This window comes from Oncorhynchus keta, chromosome 13 (assembly GCF_023373465.1).
Source record: "Oncorhynchus keta strain PuntledgeMale-10-30-2019 chromosome 13, Oket_V2, whole genome shotgun sequence".
Taxonomy (NCBI): domain Eukaryota; kingdom Metazoa; phylum Chordata; class Actinopteri; order Salmoniformes; family Salmonidae; genus Oncorhynchus; species Oncorhynchus keta.
The window spans coordinates 49,313,388-49,330,822 of record NC_068433.1 but is presented as its reverse complement, the minus strand read 5'-3'; the positions used below and the strand labels follow the sequence as shown (position 1 = coordinate 49,330,822).

Sequence of the window (17,435 nt, the reverse complement as noted above, 5' to 3'; positions counted from 1 at the left end):
AGGAGGATTCAGGAGGGAGGAGAAGGTGGCAAAGAGCTTCCTAGGGTTAGAGGCAGATGCTTGGAATTTAGAGTGGTAGAAAGTGGCTTTAGCAGCAGAGACAGAGGAGGAAAATGTAGAGAGGAGGGAGTGAAAGGATGCCAGGTCCGCAGGGGAGGCGAGTTTTCCTCCATTTCCGCTCGGCTGCCCGGAGCCCTGTTCTGTGAGCTCGCAATGAGTCGTCGAGCCACGGAGCGGGAGGGGAGGACCGAGCCGGCCTGGAAGATAGGGGACATAGAGAGTCAAAGGATGCAGAAAGGGAGGAGAGGAGGGTTGAGGAGGCAGAATCAGGAGATAGGTTGGAGAAGGTTTGAGCAGAGGGAAGAGATGATAGGATGGAAGAGGAGAGAGTAGCGGGGGAGAGAGAGCGAAGGTTGGGACGGCGCGATACCATCCAAGTAGGGGCAGTGTGGGAAGTGTTGGATGAGAGCGAGAGGGAAAAGGATACAAGGTAGTGGTCGGAGACTTGGAGGGGAGTTGCAATGAGGTTAGTGGAAGAACAGCATCTAGTAAAGATGAGGTCGAGCGTATTGCCTGCCTTGTGAGTAGGGGGAAGGTGAGAGGGTGAGGTCAAAAGAGGAGAGGAGTGGAAAGAAGGAGGCAGAGAGGAATGAGTCAAAGGTAGACGTGGGGAGGTTAAAGTCGCCCAGAACTGTGAGAGGTGAGCCGTCCTCAGGAAAGGAGCTTATCAAGACATCAAGCTCATTGATGAACTCTCCGAGGGGACCTGGAGGGCGATAAATGATAAGGATGTTAAGCTTGAAAGGGCTGGTAACTGTGACAGCATGAAATTCAAAGGAGGCGATAGACAGATGGGTAAGGGGAGAAAGAGAGAATGACCACTTGGGAGAGATGAGGATCCCGGTGCCACCACCCCGCTGACCAGAAGCTCTCGGGGTGTGCGAGAACACGTGGGCGGACGAAGAGAGAGCAGTAGGAGTAGCAGTGTTATCTGTGGTGATCCATGTTTCCGTCAGTGCCAAGAAGTCGAGGGACTGGAGGGAGGCATAGGCTGAGATGAACTCTGCCTTGTTGGCTGCAGATCGGCAGTTCCAGAGGCTACCGGAGACCTGGAACTCCACGTGGGTCGTGCGCGCTGGGACCACCAGATTAGGTGGCGCGGCCACGCGGTGTGGAGCGTTTGTATGGTCTGTGCAGAGAGGAGAGAACAGGGATAGACAGACACATAGTTGACAGGCTACAGAAGAGGCTACACTAATGCAAGGAGATTGGAATGACAAGTGGACTACACGTCTCGAATGTTCAGAAAGTTAAGCTTACGTAGCAAGAATCTTATTGACTAAAATGATTAAAATGATACAGTACTGCTGAAGTAGGCTAGCTGGCAGTGGCTGCGTTGTTGACTTTGTAGGCTAGCTGGCAGTGGCTGCGTTGTTGACACTACACTAATCAAGTCGTTCCGTTGAGTGTAATAGTTTCTACAGTGCTGCTATTCAGGGGCTAGCTGGCTAGCTAGCAGTGTTGATTACGTTACGTTGCGTTAAAAGAACGACAATAGCTGGCTAGCTAACCTAGAAAATCGCTCTAGACTACACAATTATCTTTGATACACAGACGGCTATGTAGCTAGCTACGATCAAACAAATCAAACCGTTGTGCTGTAATGAAATGAAATGAAAATGTGATACTACCTGTGGAGCGAAGCGGAATGCGACCGGGTTGTTGAGTGCATCATTAAACATATTAAATCAAAATCCAAAACAATGTTGTTGAGCGAATAAAGACTTACAGTAACATTGAATTTATATTAAGGATTTTGAAACTGTTTAAGTTTTCAATATTCCACGTGGTTTCATTATCTCACGTAGTAGACAGTGCATCGATGTTCCATGTGGTGAGATAGAGAGAGAGAGATGTATCCAGGGAGTCTGCAGGTAGCTAGCTGTAGGGGGTAGAGAGATGTCTGCAGGTAGCTAGCTGTAGGGGGTAGAGAGATGTCTGCAGGTAGCTAGCTGTAGGGGGTAGAGAGATGTCTGCAGGTAGCTAGCTGTAGGGGGTAGAGAGATGTCTGCAGGTAGCTAGCTGTAGGGGGTAGAGAGATGTCTGCAGGTAGCTAGCTGTAGGGGGTAGAGAGATCTTTAGATGTCTCCTACTCAGTGAGGAAGCAGGAATGAGGTCTTCAGAGGGATTATTAAAACATTAAAGAGCTCTGTGGCTATCTGTCTCAGTGTATTCTCACAAGTATTCATCATAGTGTTAAATACGCCTGTCTGGGTGTCTGTGTGGCTGCTGGGAACATATCCCGTTGAGTAGGACAGACAGGACAGCCTTAAGGGATGAGATGCAGTCAGAGAGGTGAAAGGAGGTGTGGGGAGGCGGGACATTAGCCATGACTGACAGCTCAGTTTGGGAAAAGCTGTGAGATTGTTCTCTGAACAGCATCATAGCTCTCTTCTCTCACTTTGTCTTTGTCTTTTCACCCCTACCTCTCCATCCCTTCCTCTGTATTTCTCTCTCTCTCTTCCCTGTTCTCTCTCACGTTCTCTTGTCTGTCACACAATGTTGTCAAATCAAATCAAATTGGATTTGTCACCTACACATGGTTAGCAGATGTTAATGCGACTGTAGCGAAATGCTTGTGCTTCTAGTTCCGACCATGCAGTAATATCTAACGAGTAATCTAACCTAACAATTTCACAACTACCTTATACACACAAGTGTAAAAGAATGAATAAGAATATGTACATAAAAATATATGAATGAGCGATGGCCGAATGTCATAGGCAAGATGCAGTAGATGGTATAGAGTCCAGTATATACATATGAGATGAGTAATGTAGGGTATGAAAACATATAAAGTAGCATTGTTTAAAGTGACTAGTGATACATTTATTACATCAATTTTTTCATTATTAAAGTGGCTAGAGATGAGTCACTATGTTGGCAGCAGCCACTCAATGTTCGTGATGGCTGTTTAACAGTCTGATGGCCTTGAGATAGAAGCTGTTTTTCAGTCTCTCGGTACCTGCATTGATGCACCTGTACTGACCTCGCCTTCTGGGTGATGGCGGGGTGAACAGGCAGTGGCTCGGGTGGTTGTTGTCCTTGATGATATTTTTGGCCTTCCTGTGACATTGGGTTGTGTAGGTGTCCTGAAGGGCAGGTAGTTTGCCCCCGGTGATGCGTTGTGCAGACCTCACTACCCTCTGGAGAGCCTTACGGTTGTGGGCGGAGCAGTTGCCGTACCAGGCGGTGATACAGCCCGACAGGATGCTCTCGATTGTGCATCTGTAAAAGTTTGAGTGTTTTTGGTGACAAGCCAAATTTCCTCCTGAGGTTGAAGAGGCACTGTTAGCAGCTTGGAACAGTGAGAAACACCGTTGGGAGCAGTCCACAGTCACAGTGGTGTTCTCTCTTAAACTGGCGTAGTGCTCTATAATAGTTCTCAAACTGGCCTAGTGCTCTGTAATAGTTATCAAACATGCCTAGTGCTCTATAGTCGTTATCAAACTGGCCTAGTGCTCTATAATAGTTCTCAAACTGGCCTTGTGCTCTAGAATAGTTCTCTATAATAGTCCTCAAACTGGCCTAGTACTCTAGAATAGTTCTCAAACTGGCCTAGTGCTCTGGAATAGTTCTCTAGAATAGTTCTCAAACTGGCCTAGTGCTCTAGAATAGTTCTCTATAATAGTCCTCAAACTGGCCTAGTGCTCTAGAATAGTTCTCAAACTGGCCTAGTGCTCTAGAATAGTTCTCTAGAATAGTCCTCAAACTGGCCTAGTGCTCTAGAATAATTCTCTAGAATATTCTCAAACTGGCCTTGTGCTCTAGAATAGTTCTCTATAATAGTCCTCAAACTGGCCTAGTACTCTAGAATAGTTCTCAAACTGGCCTAGTGCTCTGATAGTTCTCAAACTGGCCTACTTGCCTACTTCTACTACCACTCTTATCCCCCGTGACATGCCACTGCCACTGACTGTCGCCACTGACTGTCATGACTGCCGTCCCTGCGCTGCCGTTAATGGGAAACCGCTGCCAAACCACATCTGCACTCACACACACACACACACACCGTCCACACTGCCTGACTGTGGCTGAGAAGCACTATCTTTCTCTGTAGACTGGCTGAGAGGTGAGCTAGAGTTCTGTCTGTTTATTCCTGGAATGGAAGCACATTCCTGGAATGAAGTGTGACGATTAAAGGGTTTGAGGGAGGATGATTATAATGCCAACCTTCCAACGTGCTCTCTCTCACCCTCCTCTCTCTCTTTTTCTGTTTATCTTTTTATCTCTGTCTCTCTCTCTCGGTCTATCACTGTCTTTCAGTCGCTCTGTCTCTGTCTCTCTTGGTCTCTCTCTCACTGTCTCACTTTTCTCCTTGTGATGATATTATGGTAATGCATAGTGTGCTTATGCTTCTTATGTGTACTTATGCACAGTGATCTCTTACCTAGTCCTGCTGTGTGTGTGTCCTCTCTTCCTAGACACGCCCTGCAGCTGAATGTGATTGCGACGCAGCAGCTCCTGAGTCTGGCTCAGCAGATGCACCACCTCCAGGCCTTCATCCACATCTCCACAGCCTATGCCAACTGCAACCGCAGGCACATCGACGAGATCATCTACCCACCGCCTGTAGAACCCAAGAAGCTCATCGACACCCTGGAGTGAGTAGTGTGAAGTCTACTTTCTGCACCCGAGTTGAGGGTGGGGTTGCTGCTATTACGACTCCATCTATTCAGGAAGTGAATTAATTTGCAAATTTCATGCATTGAAAATATGCTCACTGAAGATAAATGGCACATAGATCTGGATTCAATCAGATCAAGCTTTAACCGGCGAGAGCCAACACCCGCATAGCTGATGTTTTGGCGCAGTCGGAGGTGGAACTACGTTGTACCTGTCACATCGGTGAGCAGCTGCTCATGTGATCATTGTCACAATGCCACACCTGTCCCACTCGCGTTGGAAGTTCAGAACGAGAAAATGTCTGCTTTAGGTATAATGTCGGGAGCTGCTTGTGGATTTGACAGCTCTAACGCTGTTCCACCAAACAACTGCTATGCTGGTGTCGACTAGCGCAGATCTGATAGAATCTAGCCATTAGTTAGATAAATGACAGTATATTCATTGAATTTCAATTAATCTCCTGAATGAACTGATTGAAATGGAATTGAACCGAACCACGGGTGCAGTCAAGTTCACACCACCTTGTGCCATTTCCAACTAATGATTGATTATAAATACCATCACAGACAGCTATCAGAGTGATGTTTCGTCTATCTACACAAAATGCCAACTTTACTTCAATCCTGGCATGTGTCCTGTACCATTGTGATGTGAGTCTAATTGTGAGTGTTCTCTTGTGTCTGTGACTGCAGGTGGATGGAGGACAGCATTGTCCGTGACATCACACCACGCCTCATCGGGGAGCGCCCAAACACCTACACCTACACCAAAGCCCTGGCAGAGTGCGTGGTTCAGAGGGAGAGCAGCAAGCTCAGCATCGGCATCATCAGACCCTCCATAGTGGGAGCCAGCTGGCAGGAGCCTTTCCCTGTGAGTACCGTTACCATAGAGATACAGTATCATATACATACATCATTCTGTGAGACTTGATTACTCTATTGGGAATTGGCTCTGGATAGCTGGCAGCAATAAATTCAATAGATGATCAATAGATACATGGATCACATTCTGTATGTAGTCTGTGGACGTTACACAGTGGTCAGCAAGATAAGTATATCAGAAGAAGTGTGATTGGCTCAGCCACCTGACTGACTGTATGTAGCACTTTCACTGTGATGGTAGAAGGGCACAGTCAAAATCCTGTCAATTCTCACACCATCATGTCCTGCTGTGGTGCCAAATGGATGGGAATTAGCGATCGATCGCTGTAACAGTACACTGGTCAATATATTGCCCCTGTGTACAGTCAGACTTAAAGGGGGATTGGGGGTGTAATGGTGAGTAATGGTTGTATTAGGGTTGGACCAAGACGGGTGTGTTATTATGGTTCAGAAAGTCCGGCTTGGCTAGATTCCAGGACTCGAAGAGGAGAATCCCTAACCCCAACAGCTGGGTAGGCGATGTTAGGGGGGCAAGGAAGGGGCGATGGGGGAAGGGGTACTGCCAGTGCTGAAACCGGAGAGCCTCTGAATGTCTCCTACTAGATAGAAGGTCACTGAAAAGCAACTGTAGGTTAATGGAAAGGCCACTCTGAAAGTGCAGTAAACAATCAATCAATATAATGTATTTTATAACGGCCTTTTGACATCAGCAGTTGTCCCTAGAAACGCAGGAACCTAGGGAGAAAGCTAGCTAGGAACCAACTTCCGAGGGGTGGCCAGTCCTCTTCTGGATGTACAGGGTGATGGTACTTTCATGAGTAAGCTGCTTTTTATTTTCTATTCTGTCCAGCTGTTATAGTGTAGGCTAACATCTTAGCGTAAGGATTCCACAGCGTTTAGCGTTATAATCTCACTTAACATAGCGGCAGATGGACATATTAAAGCCTTTTAAAAATAAATGTAGACTTTATTGCTGCTTAAAATTTTGGAGGAGCAATAGGAGGATGGTGTTCAACATTTCATCATTTTCATGACTATAATATTCGTCAAAGTTCTTTCCCCCAAATCAAATTCAGGTGACATGCTTACTTTATTTTCCAACGGGAATATTATTTGAACGTCTGAGGCTTCATGAATTCACACAGAAAAATACCAAAGATCTAGAAGACGAAAAAATGATAAGAGTATAATACACTTTTAAACAGCACAAAGTATATTCACAGAAAACGACTACATAGCCCCAGGGCTGTATTTAGTTTTCTGGGACTGTAACTTTTGAACAGTGTAGGATCCAGAGCCAGTGGGTGTAGAAGTGGAGATGGGCCAGGCCTGGCGGCAAAACAGCCAAAAGATCACGTATTACCAGTTTATTGCACTGGCACCTCGAGACCGTGGGAGCGACGAGGGAGGTGTGTGTGTGTGTGAGATTAACTTCCATCTCCATGTCCTCAGAACTCCGTTAAGTGTTCAAATGTCACTGGGGGCCAAAAATGGACTGAGACGGTGTGATAAGGACTCTTATCTGTCTGTCTGTCTGCACCAGATCATGTAGTCTTACCCTGTATTGACAAGCCACAGACAGACCCACACAGATAAGCCCAGTCTATTACCAATGTATTACCGGAGGGCTAATTGATGTGGACACTATGTTACTCTCCCTATTTCAATCTCACTCACCGTAGGTTGCTAGCTTAGCACACCACCGGAATGCTAACTCAGCAGATACACAACAATCTAATTTATGTTGCTGTTAGGAGGCTATTTGTAACTTGATGATGTTGCAGCAATGTTATAGCGGTGCTTGAATCTAGAATCCCTAATTGAAACAGTAACAAAGCGGACACCCTGCCTGTGTTTTGGTAAAAAGCTGAGAGATGGGCCTGGAGAAATGTAACCACTCTCAAATTTTATAGACAGAGCTATGGACGCAAGGACTGACCATCCATGATATTAAAGTTATAGTTTTGACTATGTTTTTAGGCTACACAATGTTTGTTTACATTTACAAACATGAAAGTAAAACAAGCTTGTATTTTTGGGTTCTGATGGGGTACGACAGTTGAACTAAGCTCATGAGGCATTTATAAGGTATATTCTTCAAGAATCAATGGGTATATATCATTAATTTATACATCCAATTAAGGATTCCAGCTTTAACGGGGGTACTTAGGGTTCTCTTTCATCTACGTCTCTATTCAGTCTGCATCGCTTTAGCGTTCCAGATTGCGAGATATACATTTTTAAGTACTTTCCGATTGAACAGACATATGCAGCATTTGACTGCATATGTCTAACGCGGGAACATTGCCTTTAAATTTAAATTATGGATTGAATAGAGCCCCTAATCTCTCATTACACAAATGTATTCCCTCCCTATTCTTCTGTCTCAGGGCTGGATCGACAACTTCAATGGACCAAGCGGAGTCTTCATCGCCGTAAGTACCAGCATATACTTATTACGTTGTATTTTTCATATACTCATTTTGATGCCACTAGTTTAAACGATGATCAGGTGATGAGTTGTGGTGGTAACCCTGTGTCCTGTCTGATCAGGCGGGGAAGGGCATCCTGCGCACCATGAGAGCCAACAATGATGCGGTGGCGGACCTCATCCCTGTGGACGTGGTCATCAACCTGACCCTGGCCGCTGGCTGGTACACGGCAGTGCACAGGTTAACTTTCCCCCCAGGTGGAATATGGTTTGACCAATGACTGTATGGTTTAACCCACACAAACAAACACCCCCCATATTGACCTGCAGGAAGTTCTCCTGTAAACCTACCTTAGCCCAGTTTGTTCAAACACATCTCCCCAGCTCTACACCATTGACTGATGAAGAAGCCCAGTGTTTTCAATTAATGTGATGTGTTCATGGGCTCATTTTATAGATGTTTCCTAATGGACCCTCCCCTTTGATCCCTTTAACACTTGACCCCTCTGACCTCCTCTCTCTGCTCCCTTGCAGACCCAAAGCAGCGCTGGTTTACAACTGCACAACGGGCGGCATCAACCCTTTCCACTGGGGAGAGATCGGTAGGTATCTGTCTGCCTTTTATAGTGACATCATTAGTGTTTGTTCATCTGCCGCTGTGGCTTCCGTCCTCATAAATCAGTGTACTTCAGTAGTTGAAATCTTGGTCACATACACATGGTTAGCAAATGTTATTGCGAGTGTAGCGAAATGCTTGTGCGTCTAGTTCCAACAGTGCAGCAATATCTAACAATTCCACAACTACCTAATCCACACAAATCTAAGTAAAGGAATGGAATAAGAATATATATATATAAATAAGTGGATGACCAATGACAAAGCGGCAAGATGCAATAGATGGTATAAAATACAGCATATACACATGGGATGAGTAATGCAAGATATGTAAACATTAAAGTGGCATTATTAAAGTGACTAGTGATCCATTTGGTTGATGGTGTTGTCACTATACATCATACATTCCCACCGGGGATATGAAACGGTGGGTTGTCTGTCAGTCCTGGTTCTCCTAAATCACTTTGAATGGTGTAGCAGTGAGAAGCAGGTGGATAAATGATCTGTGTCATAATTAGATGCCCAGGGATTTGACAGTGGCGAGGGTTTACTGCCACCTTCTGGCAGCTAGTAGAACATTACTGAACCCCCACACTGTGTACATCTGTTTGACCTCACCACTCTGGATCTGCCCAAATGACAACTCCCATCAGCAGTAAAGCACAGTTGACCAAACAATAACAAGTAGAGGCAAAGTGTCATCATGAAATCATCACCCCCACCAGCATTTTAAAGGTAAAATAAAAAATAAAAAAAATTGGTTGTGGTGGGAGCTCACCTCCCGGCCCATCATCTACAGTATATCCCAGTGATGAGATGAAAAGGATGCATGCGGGCCGGGTATCTGTCAGGCTCAGATTAGCGCGGTAGCGGGCGACAGCCAGGGTCCCTATACTATTAGATTAGTGAATCTGCTCCTTTCACTCTGGGAAATTGCCACCAGATGGCTGGCAGAGGGATTAGGGATCATCACTGTTATAAACCAGGGATAGTGGGGATAGTGGGCACTAATCTACCGGACCACATAAGAATCAAGCTAATCAAACTGGGTCTAGGGGGCCCATGGGGCTGCTTAGGGAAATTTGAGGTTTGCTGGCTGGATATGTTATCAAAATTCTGGTACCTTAATTGGTTTTGGTTGCCTTCTCACCACTGTCCGCTTCTCACCCAGTTTTGAAAAAGGTCAATATAACTGAGGAGCGGTAAGGAGAGGGAACGTGGAGGGAAATGCTCTTGCAAGAAATGAGACGGTCATTCACTCGCTCGACATCAGGCAAATAACGTTTACAGAGGAGGAATCACAAAATACAAAGTCATAAAAACGAATATAGCTACTTGTGCAATACATTCTATAGATAAAAGAATAAGTAAAGTATTTATCCTTCGAGAAAACAACAGCTGATTCAAAGGGGGTGTGGCAAAGTTTGAAACACTTCGGAGCTAGCAGCTATGATTATCCTTGGTGAGAGGAGGCTATCGAGGACTGGATGACACTCCTCTGATAGCTTGCAAATGAATTGACACTCTTCATGACCACTTATCACTGAGGAGAGGATGATGTAGGCGTCGAGGAGAGGCCGGACTTTTGTGCAATAGAGAATCTCCCAAGGAATCGATGAAGGAGCCCTTGAATTGAGAAAGAGCCATGGAATAGGGCTCAGGAGTTTTCCTCAATCAGGCTGGGATTCAATCCAAGGCTTGTTATAGAACAGCGCACTAGGCACTCGACAATGTACCATTTAACAGCACCATGAATTGATCCCCAGCCTCAATCTTGTTCTGAGGGAAGCTCCACTTTCTAGGGCAGAACAAATGTGATTGGTTGGATGAAAACTAAGTGGGTGGAGTTTACAGATGAGTCAAATAAAATGAATGCTTTCAGGGAGGTAGGTTGAAGGTGGATGGAGGGTGTTCAACATGGATTTTGACCCAAAAGGTTGCCAGTTCAAATCCTGGTTCTGAATTTTGATTTCCTTACCAAACATTTTTAACTAATTACATTTCTAATCTTAGTTTTTTTTTTTTTTTTTTAACTTTGACGGAACATCATTAAATACATGAAACAACTAAGTTTGCTACCCTCCCCCCTACTAGCGCAGTGGACTAGGCACAGGGATTGGGACCAGAAGGTCACAGGATCTAATCTTGCTGATGTCCTTTTTCAAAAAATGTATATTTGTGTTACCTTTCCCTAGCAAAGAACACTCGCACTCAACACCAAAACCATCTTTCAACTCTTGTTAGTGGGGCTGGAGAATATTCACTGTGTCTGAGATTCAATAACATCACCCGTTGTCAGCTATGCACCTTGTAAAGGCAGTGCTCAAGGTAAACATAGCATGTTCTCCCTTTAAATGGCACATAACCAACAAATCGCAATCAGATAGAATCCTGGCTAAAAAATATTTAATCCCTTCCCAAAATGTTGTTCTACTTAGAGTTAAGATCTTAGAACAAATGATGGAGCGTTGATCATCCACAGAAATGGGCTGGAGCACAGTGTGGCTTTGATTCTTCGAAGGGTCATGTGTGGCACGTGGTCACAGAGCATTTTGTACTTAAATCCAAGACACTCCATTTAGGATGAGATGTATTCATTTGTAGATGTCTCATTTCATGAATTGCAAATCTTACAGCATGTTAAGAATTTGCAAAATATCCCTTATGGAAAAAAAGATTACAATTGGGCTAGAGTATAAATGCAGCAATTACTGCATCCAAAATACCACAGTTGACTGCAGTTACTGTAAGGGATATATTGCATTCCAATTGGTTGTGGCTAACATTAGCTAGATGACTAACGCTAATGAGGCGGGGGGGGTTAAGGTTAGCCAACATGCTAAGTATTGTAGTTGCTAATTAGCTAAAATGGTCTGTGAGGAGATTAGAACACACAACCTTTGGGTTGCTAGACAGTCTACGTAAGGCAAAAAACATGTAATAAAGAGTGTCGCCCGGACTTACATTTACTGTGTTACATCTAGTCTGGGTATAATGGAAGGTGAAGGGGCGGTACTACAACATGATAGACAAGGGTTTAACCAATAAAAATGGTTCTCTATCTTGTAGTTAATAAACCAAAGATGTATTAAAGTCTTTACAACAAATAAAATGCTGGGCAGGTGGTAAAAGTCCAGAGTTCAATGACAGGAGATAATTTCTCAAGTCTTCCTCAAGTCTTCCTCGCCATTCTCCAGTAGTCATTGCTGGCCAGCCTCCATTAGCATAGTAGAGGGCTGGGTAGCCAGGATCTGTCCTTTACTCCATTGCAATGAGGTTGGCTTCATACAACCATGGTTCACATCATGGGCTGCAGGCTTCAATCACCAGAGTGGTCTTGGAGGGGTATCACAGCTGTAGGGGATGGGCCCAGTCTACTTGGACCTCTGCCTCATTTTCCATCTTTAAACGCTTCAGCCTGCGCATACGGTGCTTTCTCCACTTGGCTCTCATCTTGTGGAGATGTCTCAAAAGTGATGATCAACTTAAACAAAAACACAAAAACAGTTAGAGGGAATAAATTAAATGACAAAACTACAACTCAACAGGAGAGCGCTACCCTCGGGCTTACCCCAGATAGTCTTCTACACAGGAGAGAGCTACCCTCGGGCTTACCCCAGATAGTCTTCTACACAGGAGAGAGCTACCCTCGGGCTTACCCCAGATAGTCTTCTACACAGGAGAGAGCTACCCTCGGGCTTACCCCAGATAGTCTTCTACACAGGAGAGAGCTACCCTCGGGCTTACCCCAGATAGTCTTCTACACAGGAGAGAGCTACCCTCGGGCTTACCCCAGATAGTCTTCTACACAGGAGAGAGCTACCCTCGGGCTTACCCCGGATAGTCTTCTACACAGGAGAGAGCTACCCTCGGGCTTACCCCGGATAGTCTTCAACACAGGAGAGAGCTACCCTCGTAAGCCTGTTCACTTCTTTATAGAGGCTGGTAGGTCACAACTCTTCAAAAGAAAGCACACAGGAACAAATTCACACCAGTATCACCCACTGGTTCTTTCACTTAGCTGTTCCCCCAGCAGTTTTACCTTGGTCTGAGCAGCCTTGATTGCAGCCAGGTGGGGAAGGTATGCAGCTGCTGTGAATGAGGTCATTAGTGCAACAGAAAACCACACCCCTGGATACATCCCAATTCTCTAATTTTGTGGCTGAGGAAGATGTGAAAGGCACGTCCTTAACGTTACTCCTCTTAAATGCCACAACAGAATAGAGCTGTAAGATATGGATGTCAGCTCTAAGCCACAGATTCCTTCACATTTTTAACTGCTTTGTATTTTCTCTCTCAGAGCACCATGTGATGTCCAGTTTCAAGAGGAACCCTCTGGAGCAGGCTTTCAGAAGGCCCAATGCCAACATCACCTCCAACTACCTGATGAACCAGTATTGGGTCCTGGTCAGCCACAAGTTCCCTGCCCTCATCTACGACCTCTACCTGAGACTGTCTGGACAGAAACCCCAGTAAGATTACTAATGTCCTGACAATCAGCATTATCACTAGACCATTGTTCGGTCTATGAAAATTGAACTACCTACTTGTTTTCAACCCAATCAACAGTGTGATGTAAAAATATATCAAATTATCTGAAATCAGTGTTTGCTGCATACAAGTGATCTTCAGTGAAACAAACATTACACTTGTGTTATAAACATACATGCAGCACATTTGGACTGAGATCCTCCATTCCGCTCTCTCTGTGTAGGATGATGCGTATCTTCAACCGGCTACACAAGGCCATCGGCCTGCTAGAGTACTTCAGCAGTCAGGACTGGGAGTGGAACTCAGAGAACATGAACATGCTGATGAGCCACCTCAGCCCGGAGGACAGGAAGGTACAGTAGACTCAGCATCCATCCTCTATGCACACACTATCTCCGCATGTTGATGTATGTAGTCAAATGGTATGTTTTACACCTAGTAATGCCACCAAGCCATCATTTCAGCTCAAACAGCTTTATTGATAAAGACAACAGGTTACTAATACTTACATCATTCATTTTCAGAGGGTTAAATTATAGATGTCCCATAATCGCCTGAATGTGACCATAATAGCCATGTCTTACCGCACATCAACATCCTAACTCTCTCCCCCAGACATTCAACTTTGACGTGCGTCAGCTGAACTGGCCGGAATACATAGAGAACTACTGCATCGGCACCAAGAAGTACGTTCTGAATGAAGACATGTCCGACATCCCTGCAGCCAGGCAACACCTCAGGAAGTGAGTAGACTACTTACAGGGCTGACTGTGTTTGCTCCTGTCTTATTTTGAAGAAGGATGTAAATGAGTGTGTACTTCCAACTGATAGAGGAATTCTAAATTCCTTTAATGTTTTAATTGCCAAAACCAATTAGCACTCATTTCTAATTCATTTAATGAGTTGTAAGTTCATTAATTATGCATGAAGTAGATCGAGACCAGTCTTAAAAGCCAGGTTAAAGAGCGTTTAATTCCAGAGAGTACTAACTACATACACAGATTTCCACAGGTTATAAACTCAAAATGACATCATCAGTTTCCCACGATAGCCCCGTTGTTTTTTTGTTTAGGTCCGGAGATGCTTTCTACTCCCCTCATAAACCAGACATTACAACCTGTCTAAAAGATACAGATTTCTCTCACCAATGGAACAAAACCCAAACATTCTTATCTTGTCTGAAAAGCTTTTTCTCCCCCTTGACCTTCCCAAGAGGCACAGACAATCAAATTAGTTCTGCTTACATTTTCAGTAACAGCTTAACCAATAACTTTTACTTTTCATATCATAACATAATAGTATTAGAATATCAATAATGTATACATAATTATTCATCTTAACTACGATTTCCTCTATCACCAACTCCCTCCCTCCCTCAGGCTGAGGAACATCCGCTACACATTCAACACTCTACTGCTGGTCTTCATCTGGAGGGTGTTCATCGCCCGCTCTCAGATGGCTAGGAACATCTGGTACTTTGTGGTCAGCCTCTGCTTCAAGTTCCTCTCCTACTTCAGGGCCTCCAGCACACTTACCAACTGATGACCAACTGACCGTTGACCAGCTGAACGCCCTGCTCACCTCAACCAGACCACACCCCTCAGACCTCCAGTAGCACCCAACCCCACTCAACCAGACCACACCCTCAGACCAGACCACACCACTCCTCAACCAGACCAGCAGCAGGCACACAACCCCACTCCTCACCCAGACCACACCCCTCAGACCAGACCACACCTCCTCACCCAGACCTCCAGACCAGCACCCAACCCCACTCCTCAACCCAGACCTCACCCAGACCACCCTCAGACCTCCAGCAGCACCCAACCCCACACCCCTCAGACCCAGACCACAGACCACCCTCAGACCAGACCACACCCCTCAGACCTCCAGCAGCACCCAACCCCACTCCTCTAGAACCAGACCACACCCCTCAGACCAGCAGCACACAACCCCACTCCTCACCCAGACCACACCCCTCAGACCAGCAGCGGCACACAACCCCACTCCTCAACCAGACCACACCCCTCAGACCAGCAGCGGCACACAACCCCACTCCTCAACCAGACCACACCCCTCAGACCAGCAGCACACAACCCCACTCCTCAACCAGACACTGTTCCTTCTGACCCTGTTGTACGTCATACAGTAAAACCACTATGTAAGTGTTATTTCTTTTCGAACTACGGCTTTTCTTAAAGCGACAGATTACATGTGCAACAATAAACTCATTGTATACTCTCCCCACGTTTTTGCTCATAGTTTTCGTCCTCCCCAACCCAGACAATGTCATAGATTATTTTTTTTGCATACTTGAAATACTGTATGTCAGGCCTCCTCTCTTCTTCCATGGGCAAAGTATTTTTTACCTTGTATTGGTTTGTACTGACAGAATATTTGGGAACCTGTACTCTGTAGCGAGGCCAGCTAAGGATATCCGAGAGTAACTTCAGTGTTGATCACATTAAGGGCTCTATTCAATCTGTGAAGTTGAAGCATTAGACTGTGATATAAATTAAAAAGGTCATTTCCAATTGAGCCAACACATGCAGCTTTTACCGTGAATGCAGTCTTCAAGAGCAGGTACATTCCCTTTGTTTCAATCATGCCGTAAAGCTGAACTTCTGATGTGGATTGAATGGAGCCCTAAATCTTAACCACTGGAGACTACTACTGTAGAACTACAAACATCTGACCTGGTTGATGACTACTGAATATTGACATCGGTATGATTGACACAACGCATAAGACTCATTCTTTGTTTTACCGTTTGTCCACTTTTTACCTGTTTTGTACAGCAGTTTATTTTGAAACTAAGTTTACTATTTTTTCATCTTTATAAATAATTGTGTCAAACTAAGGCTTGTCCTATGTAAGTGGTACAGTGCATTCGGGAAAGTATTCAGACCCCTTGACTTTTTCCAAATGTTACATTACAGCCTTGTTCTAAAATTGATTAAATACATGTTTTTCCTCAATCTACACACACTACCTCATAATGACAAAGCGAAAACAAGTTTAGACATTTTTGCAAATTCATTAAATAAAAAACAAATACCCTATTTACACAAGTATTCAGACATTTGCTATGAGACTCGAAATTTCCATTGATCATCCTTGAGATGTTTCTACAACTTGGAGCCCATCTGTGGTAAATTCAATTGATTGGACATGATTTGGAAAGGCACACACCTGTCTAAGGTCCCACAGCTGACAGTGCACGTCAGAGCAAAAACCAAGCCATGAGGTCAAAGGAATTGTCCATAGAGCTCCGAGACAGGATTGTGTCAAGGCACAGATCTGTGGAAGGGTACCAAAAGATTTCTGCAGCATTGAAGGTCCCGAAGAACACAGTGGCCTCCATCATAAATGGAAGAAGTTTGGAACCACCAAAACTCTTCCTAGAGCTGGCCGCCCAGCAATCATCACATCTGGAGGAAACCTGGCACCATCCCTACAGTGAAGCATGGTGGTGGCAGCATTATGCTGTGGGGATGTTTTTCAGCGGCAGGGACTGGGAGACTAGTCAGGATAGAAGGAAAGATGAACGGAGCAAAGTACAGAGATATCCTTGATGAAAAACCTGCTCAGGACATCAGACTGGGACAAAGGTTCACCTTCCAACAGGACAACGACCCTTAGGACACAGCCAAGACAATGCAGGAGTGGCTTAGGGACAAGTCTCTGAATGTCCGTGGCCCAGCCAGAGCCCGGACTTGAACCAGATCAAACATCTCTGGAGAGACCTGAAAATAGCTGTGCAGCGATGCTCCCCATCCAACCTGACAGAGCTTGAGAGGATCTGCAGAGAAGAATGGGAGAAACTCCCCACATACAGATGTGCCAAGCTTGTAGCGTCACACCCAAGAAGACTCAAGGCTTTAATCGCTGCCAAAGGTGCTTCAACAAAGTACTGACTAAAGGGTCTGAATATTTATGTAAATGTGATACTTTGCTAAAATAGCAAAAACAGGAATTTTAGACTTCTCATTATGGGGTATTGTGTGTAGATTGGGGGGGGGACAATTTTAGAATAAGGCTGTAATGTAACAAAGTGTGGAAAAAGTCAAGGGGTCTGAATACTTTCCAAATGCTCTGTAGATGGTGATAGTATCGTATATAAGTGTGGAAGATGTGTAAATAGTTGAAGTTCTATATTATTTTTCTAGACTACCATTCCTGAGGGTTGATTCTGCAGGAGTCGGACTCTACCACAGCACTCCCCAGACTAGATCTGTAGTGTTACTTGTGGCAGACAGCAGTAGTCCAATTTTATTTGTTGATACAGCTATATACAGTATCTATGGTAGACCTATGGTAGAAGTCTTGAC

The 17,435-nt window shown here is 44.9% G+C and overlaps 1 protein-coding gene across 3 annotated transcripts in view; it reads left to right on the top strand.

Moving 5' to 3' along the window:
• Positions 1-14,710, top strand: part of si:dkey-97m3.1 (fatty acyl-CoA reductase 1) — a 64,758-nt gene extending 50,048 nt beyond the window's left edge. For all 3 annotated transcript variants that reach the window (XM_052460517.1, XM_052460515.1, XM_052460516.1), the window contains 9 exons: positions 4,485-4,664; positions 5,379-5,556; positions 7,958-8,002; positions 8,121-8,239; positions 8,533-8,600; positions 12,914-13,085; positions 13,328-13,457; positions 13,720-13,847; positions 14,484-14,710. In XM_052460517.1, coding sequence (XP_052316477.1) covers positions 4,485-4,664; positions 5,379-5,556; positions 7,958-8,002; positions 8,121-8,239; positions 8,533-8,600; positions 12,914-13,085; positions 13,328-13,457; positions 13,720-13,847; positions 14,484-14,646 — 1,183 coding nt within the window. In that variant the 3' untranslated portion in view covers positions 14,647-14,710. The remainder of the gene's footprint in view (positions 1-4,484; positions 4,665-5,378; positions 5,557-7,957; positions 8,003-8,120; positions 8,240-8,532; positions 8,601-12,913; positions 13,086-13,327; positions 13,458-13,719; positions 13,848-14,483) is intronic.
• Positions 14,711-17,435: the final 2,725 nt, after the last annotated feature.